Source organism: Bufo gargarizans, chromosome 6 (assembly GCF_014858855.1).
Source record: "Bufo gargarizans isolate SCDJY-AF-19 chromosome 6, ASM1485885v1, whole genome shotgun sequence".
Lineage (NCBI taxonomy): Eukaryota > Metazoa > Chordata > Amphibia > Anura > Bufonidae > Bufo > Bufo gargarizans.
Genome location: NC_058085.1, coordinates 27706334 through 27717559, shown reverse-complemented (window position 1 = coordinate 27717559; position 11226 = coordinate 27706334). Strand labels below are relative to the sequence as shown.

Below are 11226 nucleotides of genomic sequence, written 5' to 3'. Positions count from 1 at the left end.
TCACCAGCAAGATGATTGAGCTGCTGACTGGAGAGGTGACACTGCTGGGAATGCTGGAACATTATAAAGAACGCTATGCAGGAATCTAGGTGATGACTGTATCATTGTGTTGTCAGGTTCCTATAAGGTGTCAGGATGTCACCGTCTATTTCTCCATGGAGGAGTGGGAGTATGTAAAAGGACACAAAGATCTGTACAAGGACATCATGATGGTGGAAAACCAGCCTCTCATATCACCAGGTAATAGACATGACTAAATAAACATGTCCTCTCATTATCTGTATGTGATCAATTCATTCAGTCACTGGATGTGTTTCCTACTGTTGGAAATTTGCAACTTAAACCTTTTGAAGCAACTTCTTCCTCAGAATATTCTTTTGTTTAAGCCTCATTCACACGTCAGTGATTTCCATCAGTGATTGTGAGCCAAAACCTAGGATTTGAGCCTCCACACACATAAGTTATGTAACAGTGGCTGCTATGAGCCAATGTCCCCTTGCTTATCGCTGCAAGCTCCGTGTTCAGCGCTGATCTGCCACCGGTGTTTCCCCATTCATCACTGCAGTCCTTGGCTCTTTCCTTACAGGCATTGTCTGTCCTGGGATCCGCTCCGCAGTTTCCTTCCAGCCCTGAGCACAGCATGGTTACAGCTTATCGTCTGTAGCAGTTCCTTTAGCGCACGTCACTTCCTGTGATTTATGGGTTAGCTCATATGACCTTGCTGACGAAATCCTAGCCCTCCTGCACATATATAAGTGGCTCAGCACCCTTTGCAGGTGCCTGAGCGTCAAGGTCCTTGTGTCCTGCAAAGGTTGCTGATATCTCTGCTCGTCTTCCTGTGTATCTGACCCGCGCTTGTGTTTCTGGACTCCGCTACCTGTTTGATCCCTGCCAACTTGCCTGAATTCCCCTGTTGCCAATCCGGATTGCCTGACCTATACCTGTGCCACCTGCCCAGAACTACTGCTTGTTTGACTTTGCCTCTGCCTCATCCTTTGGTCCTTCACTATTGCTCATGGTTACAGCTTGGCCTGCTAACTACGTCTGTACCTCTGGTACCTTGATCAGGTACCTCTTGGTCTGTCTGGACCAGCTGCCTCGTGTGTCAATCCTTCACAAGAGCTCGCGACTTGGTGTTCCTCTCGGAAAAGTCTATCCCCACCACTAGGGGTACTGTAAATAATGAGGGGCTCACTTAGTGGCACAGTGGGTTCATGACAAGGTATAGGGGAAAGATCTGTACCTGTTCTGTGTTCAGAGCCTCACCTGGTTTTGACTCAAAATCTCGGCTGAAAATCACTGACCGAACACTGACGTGTGAATGAGGCCTTATTCAGATACAAGAGCAGCAAGACAGTATTTAAGTCAATGTAAAATTTAGGCAGATTAGGGCATAAGACGTAAATGGGAGTGAATTACAGCCATGGTAAAAGGCAGCACTTGGTTATAAGTCCTGGACACCGTCCTTTATAACTCAGAGAACAAAGGAATAATTAATATTTTAATAAATTTTTCGCTGTACGTAGACTTCAATGTTTTACACACAGATTACCTCATTTCATCATCATTTCTATGTAACCATACATCTACACAAGTTACACCGACAGCAACTTCTAATTGGATAAAATTTCCTTATCACAATCTTCTTGCATAAATAATTTGTTCCTGGGGCCTTCCATTAGTCCTCTCCAATTCAAGTACCAATCTCCATTTTTCTTTCCAAAGAGCCCCATGGTCCATAAAGCCAAGATCGGCTCTTTGATTTATCACCTGTCCAACAGCAAGGATCGATCATAAACATGCAAATGGTTAGTTTTAATAGACAAATACATTTATCTTGTCCAAGGCTTCAACTTCTAGTGCAAATATTATCTGCTTTCTAAAGGTAACCATTCTATCATCAAAAAAAGTATTACTTAAAGGCCTCTTTTTTTCTCAGCAGAAGTAGTTAGTATTAAAAGTACTCAGTATTCACTTCAAAATGGCGATTAACTCTTTATCTAAGCTCCTTTTTGAGGTGTAAACACAAGGGGGGTCCTTTACTATTCTGAAATAAGCCTAAATTAAGTGTATTTCAAGGGGCAGATGTCGATGCAACAGTTAGTAGCGCCGCTATCTGCAACTTCGCCCTCATGCCAGGTCTACAATTGTGGGTGTGGCGTGGACGGCAAAGGTAACGGGCCTGCGCATCTTCATAACTTCGGCAACCCCCGCCAACTTAGGGCTTTAAGACCAGCATTTAAAACACCGGTCTTAATAAATGTGCCCCAAGAAGTATACCTAAGACAAGATGGCTGACCATCCAATCTAATCCTGATTCTAAAACACCTACAGTTAAGGAAGAGAGAACAACACCCGAAAGATGTCCCAGTCCTCTTCTTCCACAGGATAATTTAGAAGAACATCACAATGTCCCACAGGATGATCAGGTAGATGGATATAAGGACATCATGATGGAGGATCACCGGCCCCTCATATCACCAGGTAGTAGACATGACTAAATGCACACCTATCATTATCTGTATGTAAGGAATGAATTCAGTCACTGGATGTGTTTCCTACAGTTAAGGAAGAGATAAGAACACCAGAGAGATGTCCCAGTCCTCCTCTTCTACAGGATGGTTCAGAAGAACATCATAATGTCCCAAAGATGATCAGGTAGATAGAGATAAGGTCTCATGAAATGTCCCCTCTGATCTGTAGAAGACTGTGAAGATCTTGTGTTCAGTCTTGTTTTATCCTTCAGTATTATGTGATTTATCCTTGTATTAATGAGATAGATGGAGATGACAGGATTACAGCTGACCATAGACATTACATGTTGTCAGGATCTTCTCACTATTTACTCCCTGTAGAGACTTTTTAGATGGCCTTCTCTGTCAACTGCTGCAGATCTTTTGTGGTTGCACAAGGCCGGGTCCATGCTCTACTACAAATGGTCAACCAAAATTGTGCTCAGATTGTCATCTTGAAAATGAACATCAGGAGATAAATGCATCATTATCTTCGAAGGTTTTGTAGTCTAGGGTTCAGTTTCCTGGTGTCTCCTTGATATAAGAATGTCAGTACCAAGATCATACCACGGATTCTATTCTAGCACATGTAGATGCAAGTCATCCTTCTTGCATGGAGTATAATATAATATTCAGGGGCGTAGCTAAAGGCTCATGTGCCTTGGTGCAAGAGTTCAGCTTGGGACCCTTCCCTCAGTGCTTTGTGGCCAGGGGCAGGGAAGCACATAGCCTTCGTGCTGTCTGAGGCGAAAATTTAAACTGCATTCCCTGCTCCATGCCAAATTCTTGACCTTACCCCTTCCCTCCAGCCAGAGATGTAACTTGGCCTGCATGAACTTTGTATAGTACCGGTGTCTTCTTATGTGGCACAAGGGTCTTTGGGCCCCCTCAGGCTCCTAGGCTCAGTAGCGACAGCAGCCCTTACAGCAGGGGTGGGAAACCTTTTTGCTGCCGAGGGCCATTTGAATATTTGTAACATTGTTCGCGGGCAAAAAAAAATTCTCAACTTAAAATGTTTTTCCGGCTATATTTGGTCAAAGATATAAGTGACTTAGGGGTAAGTTACAGAAATTGCTCTTCAATTAAAAAAATCTAGAGAGCTTTATTTTTGCAGCGCAAAATGGCGCCTGCGCTATATATTACAAATAATACAGGTGCCATTTTGACTACATATAGCAGTCTAATTTTTAAGTTGAGAATGTTATATATTTGTAAAACACCAAAACAGAATCATGAATATCTCGCATAGAGTTAATCGTATATCACCTACAATGCTCAAAAAAGCATCCACACAGAGAATTATTATAATCAATTAATTCCTTTGTTAGACATCCATCAACGGTATATCATTAAAAACATACATGAAAACAGCAATCATGGGAACACGACGGTGTTACAAATAATTGTAAAAAAGCAGAGAAAGCTCCAGACCAAAAAGGGACTAGTATCCCCTCAAACACACTTGGGGCAGTGTCAGCTTAGTGGGGCACATGTAGCAAAATGCACCCAGAGCATGCATAATAAAACACTACAACCAATTAAGGAAGTGTGAGCCTGAGTGCAGCCCTCACAAGGCAGAAACTGCAGGGGGAGAAAAAACTATTAAAGTGCATAAGTGCAACAATTCAACTTCCTTACTGACCCTGGTCTGAAGCAGCCGCCCGACGATCGTTTCGCTTCACGCTTCCTCTTGGGGCATAAGCTGACACTGCCCCACGTGTGTATGGGGGGATACTAGTCCCTTTTTGGTCTGGAGCTTTCTCCGTTTTTATACAATTATTTGTAACACCGTCGTGTTCCCATGATTGCTGTTTTCATGTATGTTTTTAATGATATACCGTTGATGGATGACCTACCTCCTTGGACTCTGCCATGTCTCGGGCCGTTCGTATTGACAGGCGTCTTAGAGAGAGAGGAGAGATCACTCCTTCCTGTCATACTCAGTCCAAGGACAGTGCGGCGGTCTCATTCAGTGCACAGGGGTCTCAGTCGCTCTCAATCCCTTCTGAGCAGGAGCCCATGCAGCTGGGTTTGCTTGCCTCTGACAATAGAAGATTCAGCTCTCATAGGAAGGTTTGTTTCTGTTGTGGAGGTATAAATCATTTGGCAAATGTTTGTCCCTCTAGGAGATTCAGGCAGTTTTTTGAGAGTAATAAAGAAATAAAAAGAAAAAAAATCCTCTAAAAATGTTCCATCTGTTACTATTGGCAAGGTTGATGCGGAAATTGAAGGTTTTCCGTTTGCTTGTAGTTCCCGTTTTGTCCTACCTGCCAGGGTGGCGCTAGAGAGCAAGAACATTTTTTGTGAGATTTTTGTAGATAGTGTAGCAGCTGTAAATCTCATTGATAATTAATTTGCTATAACTCATGGTTTCCAGGTATGCATTTTTGGAAAGGATATACCTGTTTTTGCTATTGATTCCGTTCCACTTTCTCAGAAATCGTTAAAGGGCATAGTTCACAATATCCGTTTGATTGTGAGTGATACTCATGTTGAGGATGTGTCATGTTTCGTCCTAAGCGGGTTGCCTACTCCTCTAGTGTTGGGGCTACCCTGGCTCACTAAACATAACCCCACCATTGATTGGCAAGCGAGGCAAATAAATGGTTGGAGTGACTTTTGCAGAGAGAATTGCCTCACGACATCTGTTTCAGAGGTTTCTACTAAGACTGTACCATCTTTTCTCTCTGAATTTTCGGATGTGTTTTCTGAGAGTGGTGTTCAGGACTTGCCCCCTCACAGGGAGTACGATTGCCCTATTAATCTCACCCCAGGCGCCAAGCTGCCTAAATCTCGTTTATACAACGAGTCTCTCCCAACCTGAAAGGGTCGCTGTGCGTGCTTATATCTCTGAGAGTCTGAGAAAGGGACACATATGACCCTCAAAGTCACCTGTTGCCACTGTTTTTTTCTTTAAGAAAAAAGATGGTTCTTTAAGACCATGTTTGGATTTCAGGGAGCTGAACAGTATCACAATTCGTGAACCTTATCCGCTTCCTCTGATCCCGGACCTGTTTAACCAGATTGTTGGGGCTAAAGTTTTTTCCAAGTTGGATCTAAGAGGGGCATACAACCTGGTCAGGGTCAGAGAAGGAGACGAATGGAAGACGGCCTTCAATACCCCTGAGGGCCATTTTGAGAATTTGGTTATGCCTTTTGGTTTGATGAATGCTACAGCCGTCTTTCAGCATTTTGTGAACAGCATTTTTTATCATTTAATGGGGAAATTTGTATTAGTGTATCTAGATGACATTTAGATTTTTTCTCCTGATTTTAAAACTACTAAGGACCACCTACGTCAGGTCTTGCTCATCCTGTGGGGGAATAAATTGTACGCTAAACTGGAAAAATGTGTGTTTGCAGTTCTTTAGGCTTAGTATTTCTGGGGTTTCTTCTCTCCGCTTCTGGTTTTCGCATGGGCCCCGAGAAGGTCCACGCTGTGCTTGAGTGGGAGCTTCCTGAGAATCAGAAGGCGCTGATGCGTTTTTTGGGTTTTGCCAATTATTACAGGAAGTTTATTTTGAATTATTCCTCTGTTGTTAAACCACTCACTGATATGGCTAGAAAGGGGGTAGATTTTTCCTCCTGGTCGGTAGAGGCGCTTAAGGCCTTTTCTAGTATCAAGGAGAGTTTTGCCTCCGCTCCCATCTTGGTACAACCTGATATTTCTCTGTCCTTCATAGTTGAGGTGGACGCTTCTTAGGTGGGTGTGGGTGCGGTCTTGTCTCAGGGTTCCTCTCCTGCCAAATGGCGACCGTGTGCCTTTTTCTCGAAGAAACTCTCCGTCGCAGAGAGAAATTACGATGTGAGAGATAGGGAGTTGTTTGCCATCAAGTTAGCTTTTGAGGAATGGCGCCATTGGCTAGAGGGAGCCAGACACCCTATTACCGTGTTTACTGACCATAAGAATCTGGCCTACTTGGAGTCAGCCAAGTGTCTGAACCCGAGACAAGCCAGATGGTCTTTGTTCTTTTCAAGGTTTAATTTTGTTTTCACGTTCCGCCCTGGGGTTAAGAATGTGAAGGCGGATGCCCTGTCACGTTGTTTTCCGGGAGGTGGGAATTTTGAAGACCCGGGTCCCATTTTTGCTGAAGGTGGGGTGGTCTCTGCTCTTTATCCTGAATTGGAGGCAGAGGTTCAGGTAGGCCAGGCAGAGGCTCCTGATCTTTGTCCTCCTGGGAGGTTGTTTGTGCCTCTCGCTTTAAGACACAAGATTTTTAAGGAGAACCACGATACTGTCCTTGCTGGACACCCGGGGGCAAGAGCCACAGTGGATCTCATCGCTCAGAGATTCTGGTGGCCGGCGCTTCGTAAGTTGGTTGAGGGTTTTGTGGCAGCCTGCGAGACCTGCGCTCGTGCCAAAGTCCCTCATTCACGGCCATCAGGTCCTCTCCTTCCGTTACCCATTCCTTCCCGTCCTTGGACACATCTGTCCATGGACTTCATTACGGACCTGCCTTGTTCCTCACGGAAGACTGTGATTCTGGTGGTGGTGGACCGTTTTAGCAAAATGGTGCATTTCATTCCTTTTCCTGGCTTGCCCAATGCTAAGACGCTGGCACAGGCATTTATTGATCACATTGTCAAATTGCATGGTATTCCTTCAGACATAGTCTCTGATAGGGGCACGCAGTTTGTTTCCAGATTCTGGAAGGCTTTCTGTTCTCGCTTGGGGGTTCGGTTGTCATTCTCTTCTGCTTTCCACCCGCAGTCGAATGGCCAGACAGAGCGCGTCAATCAGAATCTGGATACATATCTGCGCTGTTTTGTGGCGGAGAATCAGGAGGATTGGTGTTCTTTTTTGTCCCTTGCTGAGTTTGCTTTAAATAACCGTCGTCAGGAGTCCTCTGATAAGTCACCATTTTTTGGTGCATATGGGTTTCATCCGCAGTTTGGGACATTCTCTGGAGAGGGGTCTTCTGGTTTACCTGATGAGGACAGATTCTCCTCGTCTTTGTCATCTATTTGGCAAAAGATTCAGAATAATCAAAAGAGCATGAGTGAGAGATATAAGCGTGTGGCGGATAAGAGACGTGTGCCTGGTCCGGACCTGAATGTTGGTGATCTGGTGTGGTTGTCTACTAGGAATATCAAATTGAAGGTTCCCTCCTGGAAGTTGGGTCCTAAGTTTATTGGGCCTTGCAAAATCTTGTCCGTCATCAATCCTGTTGCCTACCGTCTTGATCTTCCTCAGACTTGGAAGATCCATAATGTTTTTCATAAGTCCTTATTAAAACCTTATGTCCAACCCATTGTACCCATGTCTTTGCCTCCTCCTCCGATTGTGGTTAATGGTAATCTTGAATTTCAGGTCTCTAGGATTGTGGATTCTCGTGTTGTCCACGGTTCTCTCCAGTACCTCGTTTATTGGGAGGGTTATGGTCCTGAGGAGAGGATGTGGGTCCCAGTGACGGACATTAAGGCCACTCGTCTCATCAGGGCTTTCCATAGGTCCCATCCTGAGAAGGTGGGCTCTGAGTGTCCAGAGTCCACTCATAGAAGGAGGGGTACTGTCACCACCAGACATCTGAGAAGCTCTGACAGACGTTCTTCAGAACTTCCTCCTTGAGGTTCCTTTTGTTTTGCTTTCATTTTCTCATCTCGTTAGCCTCTCTCAGCTGTCATGTAGTTGCACTGATTGCATCCCTTTAAATCCCTTTCCCATACTGCATTACTTTGCGGTTTATACAACTTCCTGGAGTGTGTGCATGCTGGATTCTACTACTGAGTCTTCTACAGATAAGTTTGTTCATTCATTTGTGTTTTCCTGTTTGCTGGATCCTAGGTGACCCAGACTCCCTCCGTATTTAGTGTAGGGAGCCTGTGGTCGTGTCCCCTCACTATTATAGGGTGTTCAGGTGTCAAACAGTCGAGGAACGAGGGTATGCAATCATCTACCATAGAGATGTTTGCATAGGCTGAGCAGTAAGGGAGAGAGCCAGGGCTGTTGCAGGGCTTACCCTTTGGTTCCTTAGTTTTGGATCCAGTCAGTCGGATCTTCATTTTGTGTCTTCTAGTTTTCTGTACACCTTCCGTGACAGTTATATACACACAATGTAATGTCATACACAATGTAATGTTAGGGATGGAATTATAAGGACTACTCTCCCTGCATTGCAAACTGGTTGGAATAACGAAGCAATCAGATTGGATTTATACAGGAGACCTGCAGATATTTGGGTCAGATAAGTCGTGCTGTTCGGTAATTTTTGGTGATGATTCTAATTACTGATCTTTTCTGGTCATATAAAACCTTCCACGTGACTTCTCCAACCATCTGATGACTTCTACAATATTTATTTCACAGCTTGTAAATCCGGGTAAAGATCTGAACAATATTAATCCTACAGAGACATATGTGAGGGGTGATGAGCAGAGTACAGAGGACATTCCTGCAGATAACCGCCCAGGTGAGTAGTGACCACTAAGTAAAGCAGAGAGATTTTCCAGCATTTTCCTGCCTCCCACTAGCCATGTACCACCTACTGGACAATTGTCAGCCATTCTTCAGATAATTGACAACTACAGTACCTTTGATGCTAATGGCCCGTTGTCCAAATAGACAGTACTCGCTCACACTGGCTTTGAGAGGACAAGTATAGGCACTAATTACCAGGAAGTTGCTGAGAACAGGATACCAATGCAACATATGACTTACATTATTTTCCTAAAAATTCTTAAAAATCTGTATTAATCTGTGTTTCTTACACATGCATAAATAAATTCATCTACATGCCTTGACATGCTATCAATGGGGCTATTAACCCCTTAGTGACCACCCATACACCTTTTTACAGCGGTCACTAAGGGGCCTTAGTCTAAGCCACCATTTTTTTTTACGGCTGCCCAGTCTAAGCGCTGCACGGGTCCCCACGTTCAGAAGGGAGTGGGATCTCTGCTCTCACAAGAGAGCCGCGGCCCTGCTCTAACAGCCCAGACTGGCAGTAGTGCCAATCCAGGCTGTTTAACACTTTACATGCTGTGGGCAGTGGCGCCTGCCGCATGTAAAGTGCTGACCGAGGGAGCGGACTCCCTCTGTCTCCCATGCTGATGTGTGTGAAAGCTGGCTGGGGTCTCTTGTAGGCCCCAGACTAGGCTGGAGTAATTTCCAGCAGGCTGCTCCTCTCTGGCGCAGCTTGCTAGTCAATGTCAGAATAGCACTGACATTAAAATGCAATTCACTATAGGGATAATGCATTGCATTTTAAAATCAATCAAAAAGCTGTCTGTTATAGTCCTCTTGTGTGACTATTAAATGGTAGAAAAATAAAAAAAATTCAATAAAAAAAAGTCCCATAAAAAATTACGCTTTTTTTTTCCCTTGAAAATGCGCCTTTCAATGAAAAAAATTGCAAAAAATAAATAAAATCTCCATATGTTTGGTATTTCCGTGTCCATATTATTTATTACATAAATTATCCCCTACAGTGAACGCCGTAAAAAAATAAAGAAAAATGCTAATTATTGTTAGTTGCCGCGGAAAAAACTTAATAACAAGCAATCATAAAAGCCCATTTGCTCCAACATAATAACAATAAAAAATACAAGTCGTCCCGCAAAAATCAAGCCCACACACAACTCCATATAATAAAAAGAAAAAAATTATAGCTCTTGGACTGTAACAAATAAAAAAGGAAGAAAAAACGCTTGGTCACTAAGGCCCAAAACAGGCTGGTCACTAAGGGGTTAATGATTGTCAGAGGAATGTTCTGCCATGCTGAATGCATTTGGGCGAGCAAGCCATCAAGATCTGCTGTTTATATCTAAAGCTGCATTTACACCAACAGATCATCTGACAGATTTTATGAGCAATCATTGGTCAGATGGCCGTTGGTATCTGGTGGGACCTTCCATTGCCCTTTTGTATCAGTATAAATGGTGTCAGTGTGCAGTATAATAAATCTTATACATTAAACACCAAGTAATACTGGATCACATATTATTTAACATTCCCTAATTGACTCTTCTGATTGATTCATCAGAATTACACCTGAAACTAATTTCAAGAAATAGTTCATCTGTAGTGATAGAATTTTCATTATCATTGGATGGTGTTTATATCTGAATCGCAAGCACTTAATATTAATCCACGAAAAAAAGGATGATTTTATGGAGTGTGCCTTCCAGTTTGTTTACTTGAGAGTGACAGGACTGTGCTTCCTACTGTCCATTCTACTCTCCTCCCTCCGAGTCCAGCTGCTGTATCTGTCATCCATTATAGCCCAGGTCTCATTCCCCGGCCTGCACTCTCCCCAGCAGCAGGTGTGATACAGTGATGTCATTGTACCTGCTGGGCTGAGAGGGAGAGCGCACAGACCAGAGATAATCCCCCGGCCTGTGCGCTCTCCTTCAGCTCAGCAGGAGAGATGACGTCATCACATTACGTCTGCTGCTGGGAAGAGCATGATGTGCTCGGTATTACTTTTTAACTTGTTTCAAAGTACAGGATCCTCACTGGTGTACAGGGTACACTAAGGGACAGCACTACTGCAGAAGGCGCACAAAGGGGGCATAGCTGTCGGGCCACTAAGGAGAAGCATTATTGTAAGGGGCATAACTATTGTGTGGGGGCAGTAAGGGGGCATAAGTACTGTTTGGAGACATAAAGGGGGCATTCTTCTGAGTACACTAAACGGGAATTCTACTGTGAAAGAGACTCTTAGGGTAGATAACTATGGTGTGGGGTAACTAAGGGGACATTCTGCACCTCTTG

The 11226-nt window shown here is 43.9% G+C and overlaps 1 protein-coding gene across 1 annotated transcript in view; it reads left to right on the top strand.

Moving 5' to 3' along the window:
* Positions 1 to 213: 213 nt before the first annotated feature.
* The window catches only part of LOC122942508 (zinc finger protein 585A-like), a gene marked incomplete at its 5' end in the record, with an annotated part of 134505 nt that continues 123492 nt past the window's right edge, over positions 214 to 11226 (top strand). Inside the window, 2 exons of the mRNA XM_044300172.1 lie at positions 214 to 240; positions 8821 to 8923. Coding sequence (XP_044156107.1) covers positions 214 to 240; positions 8821 to 8923 — 130 coding nt within the window. The remainder of the gene's footprint in view (positions 241 to 8820; positions 8924 to 11226) is intronic.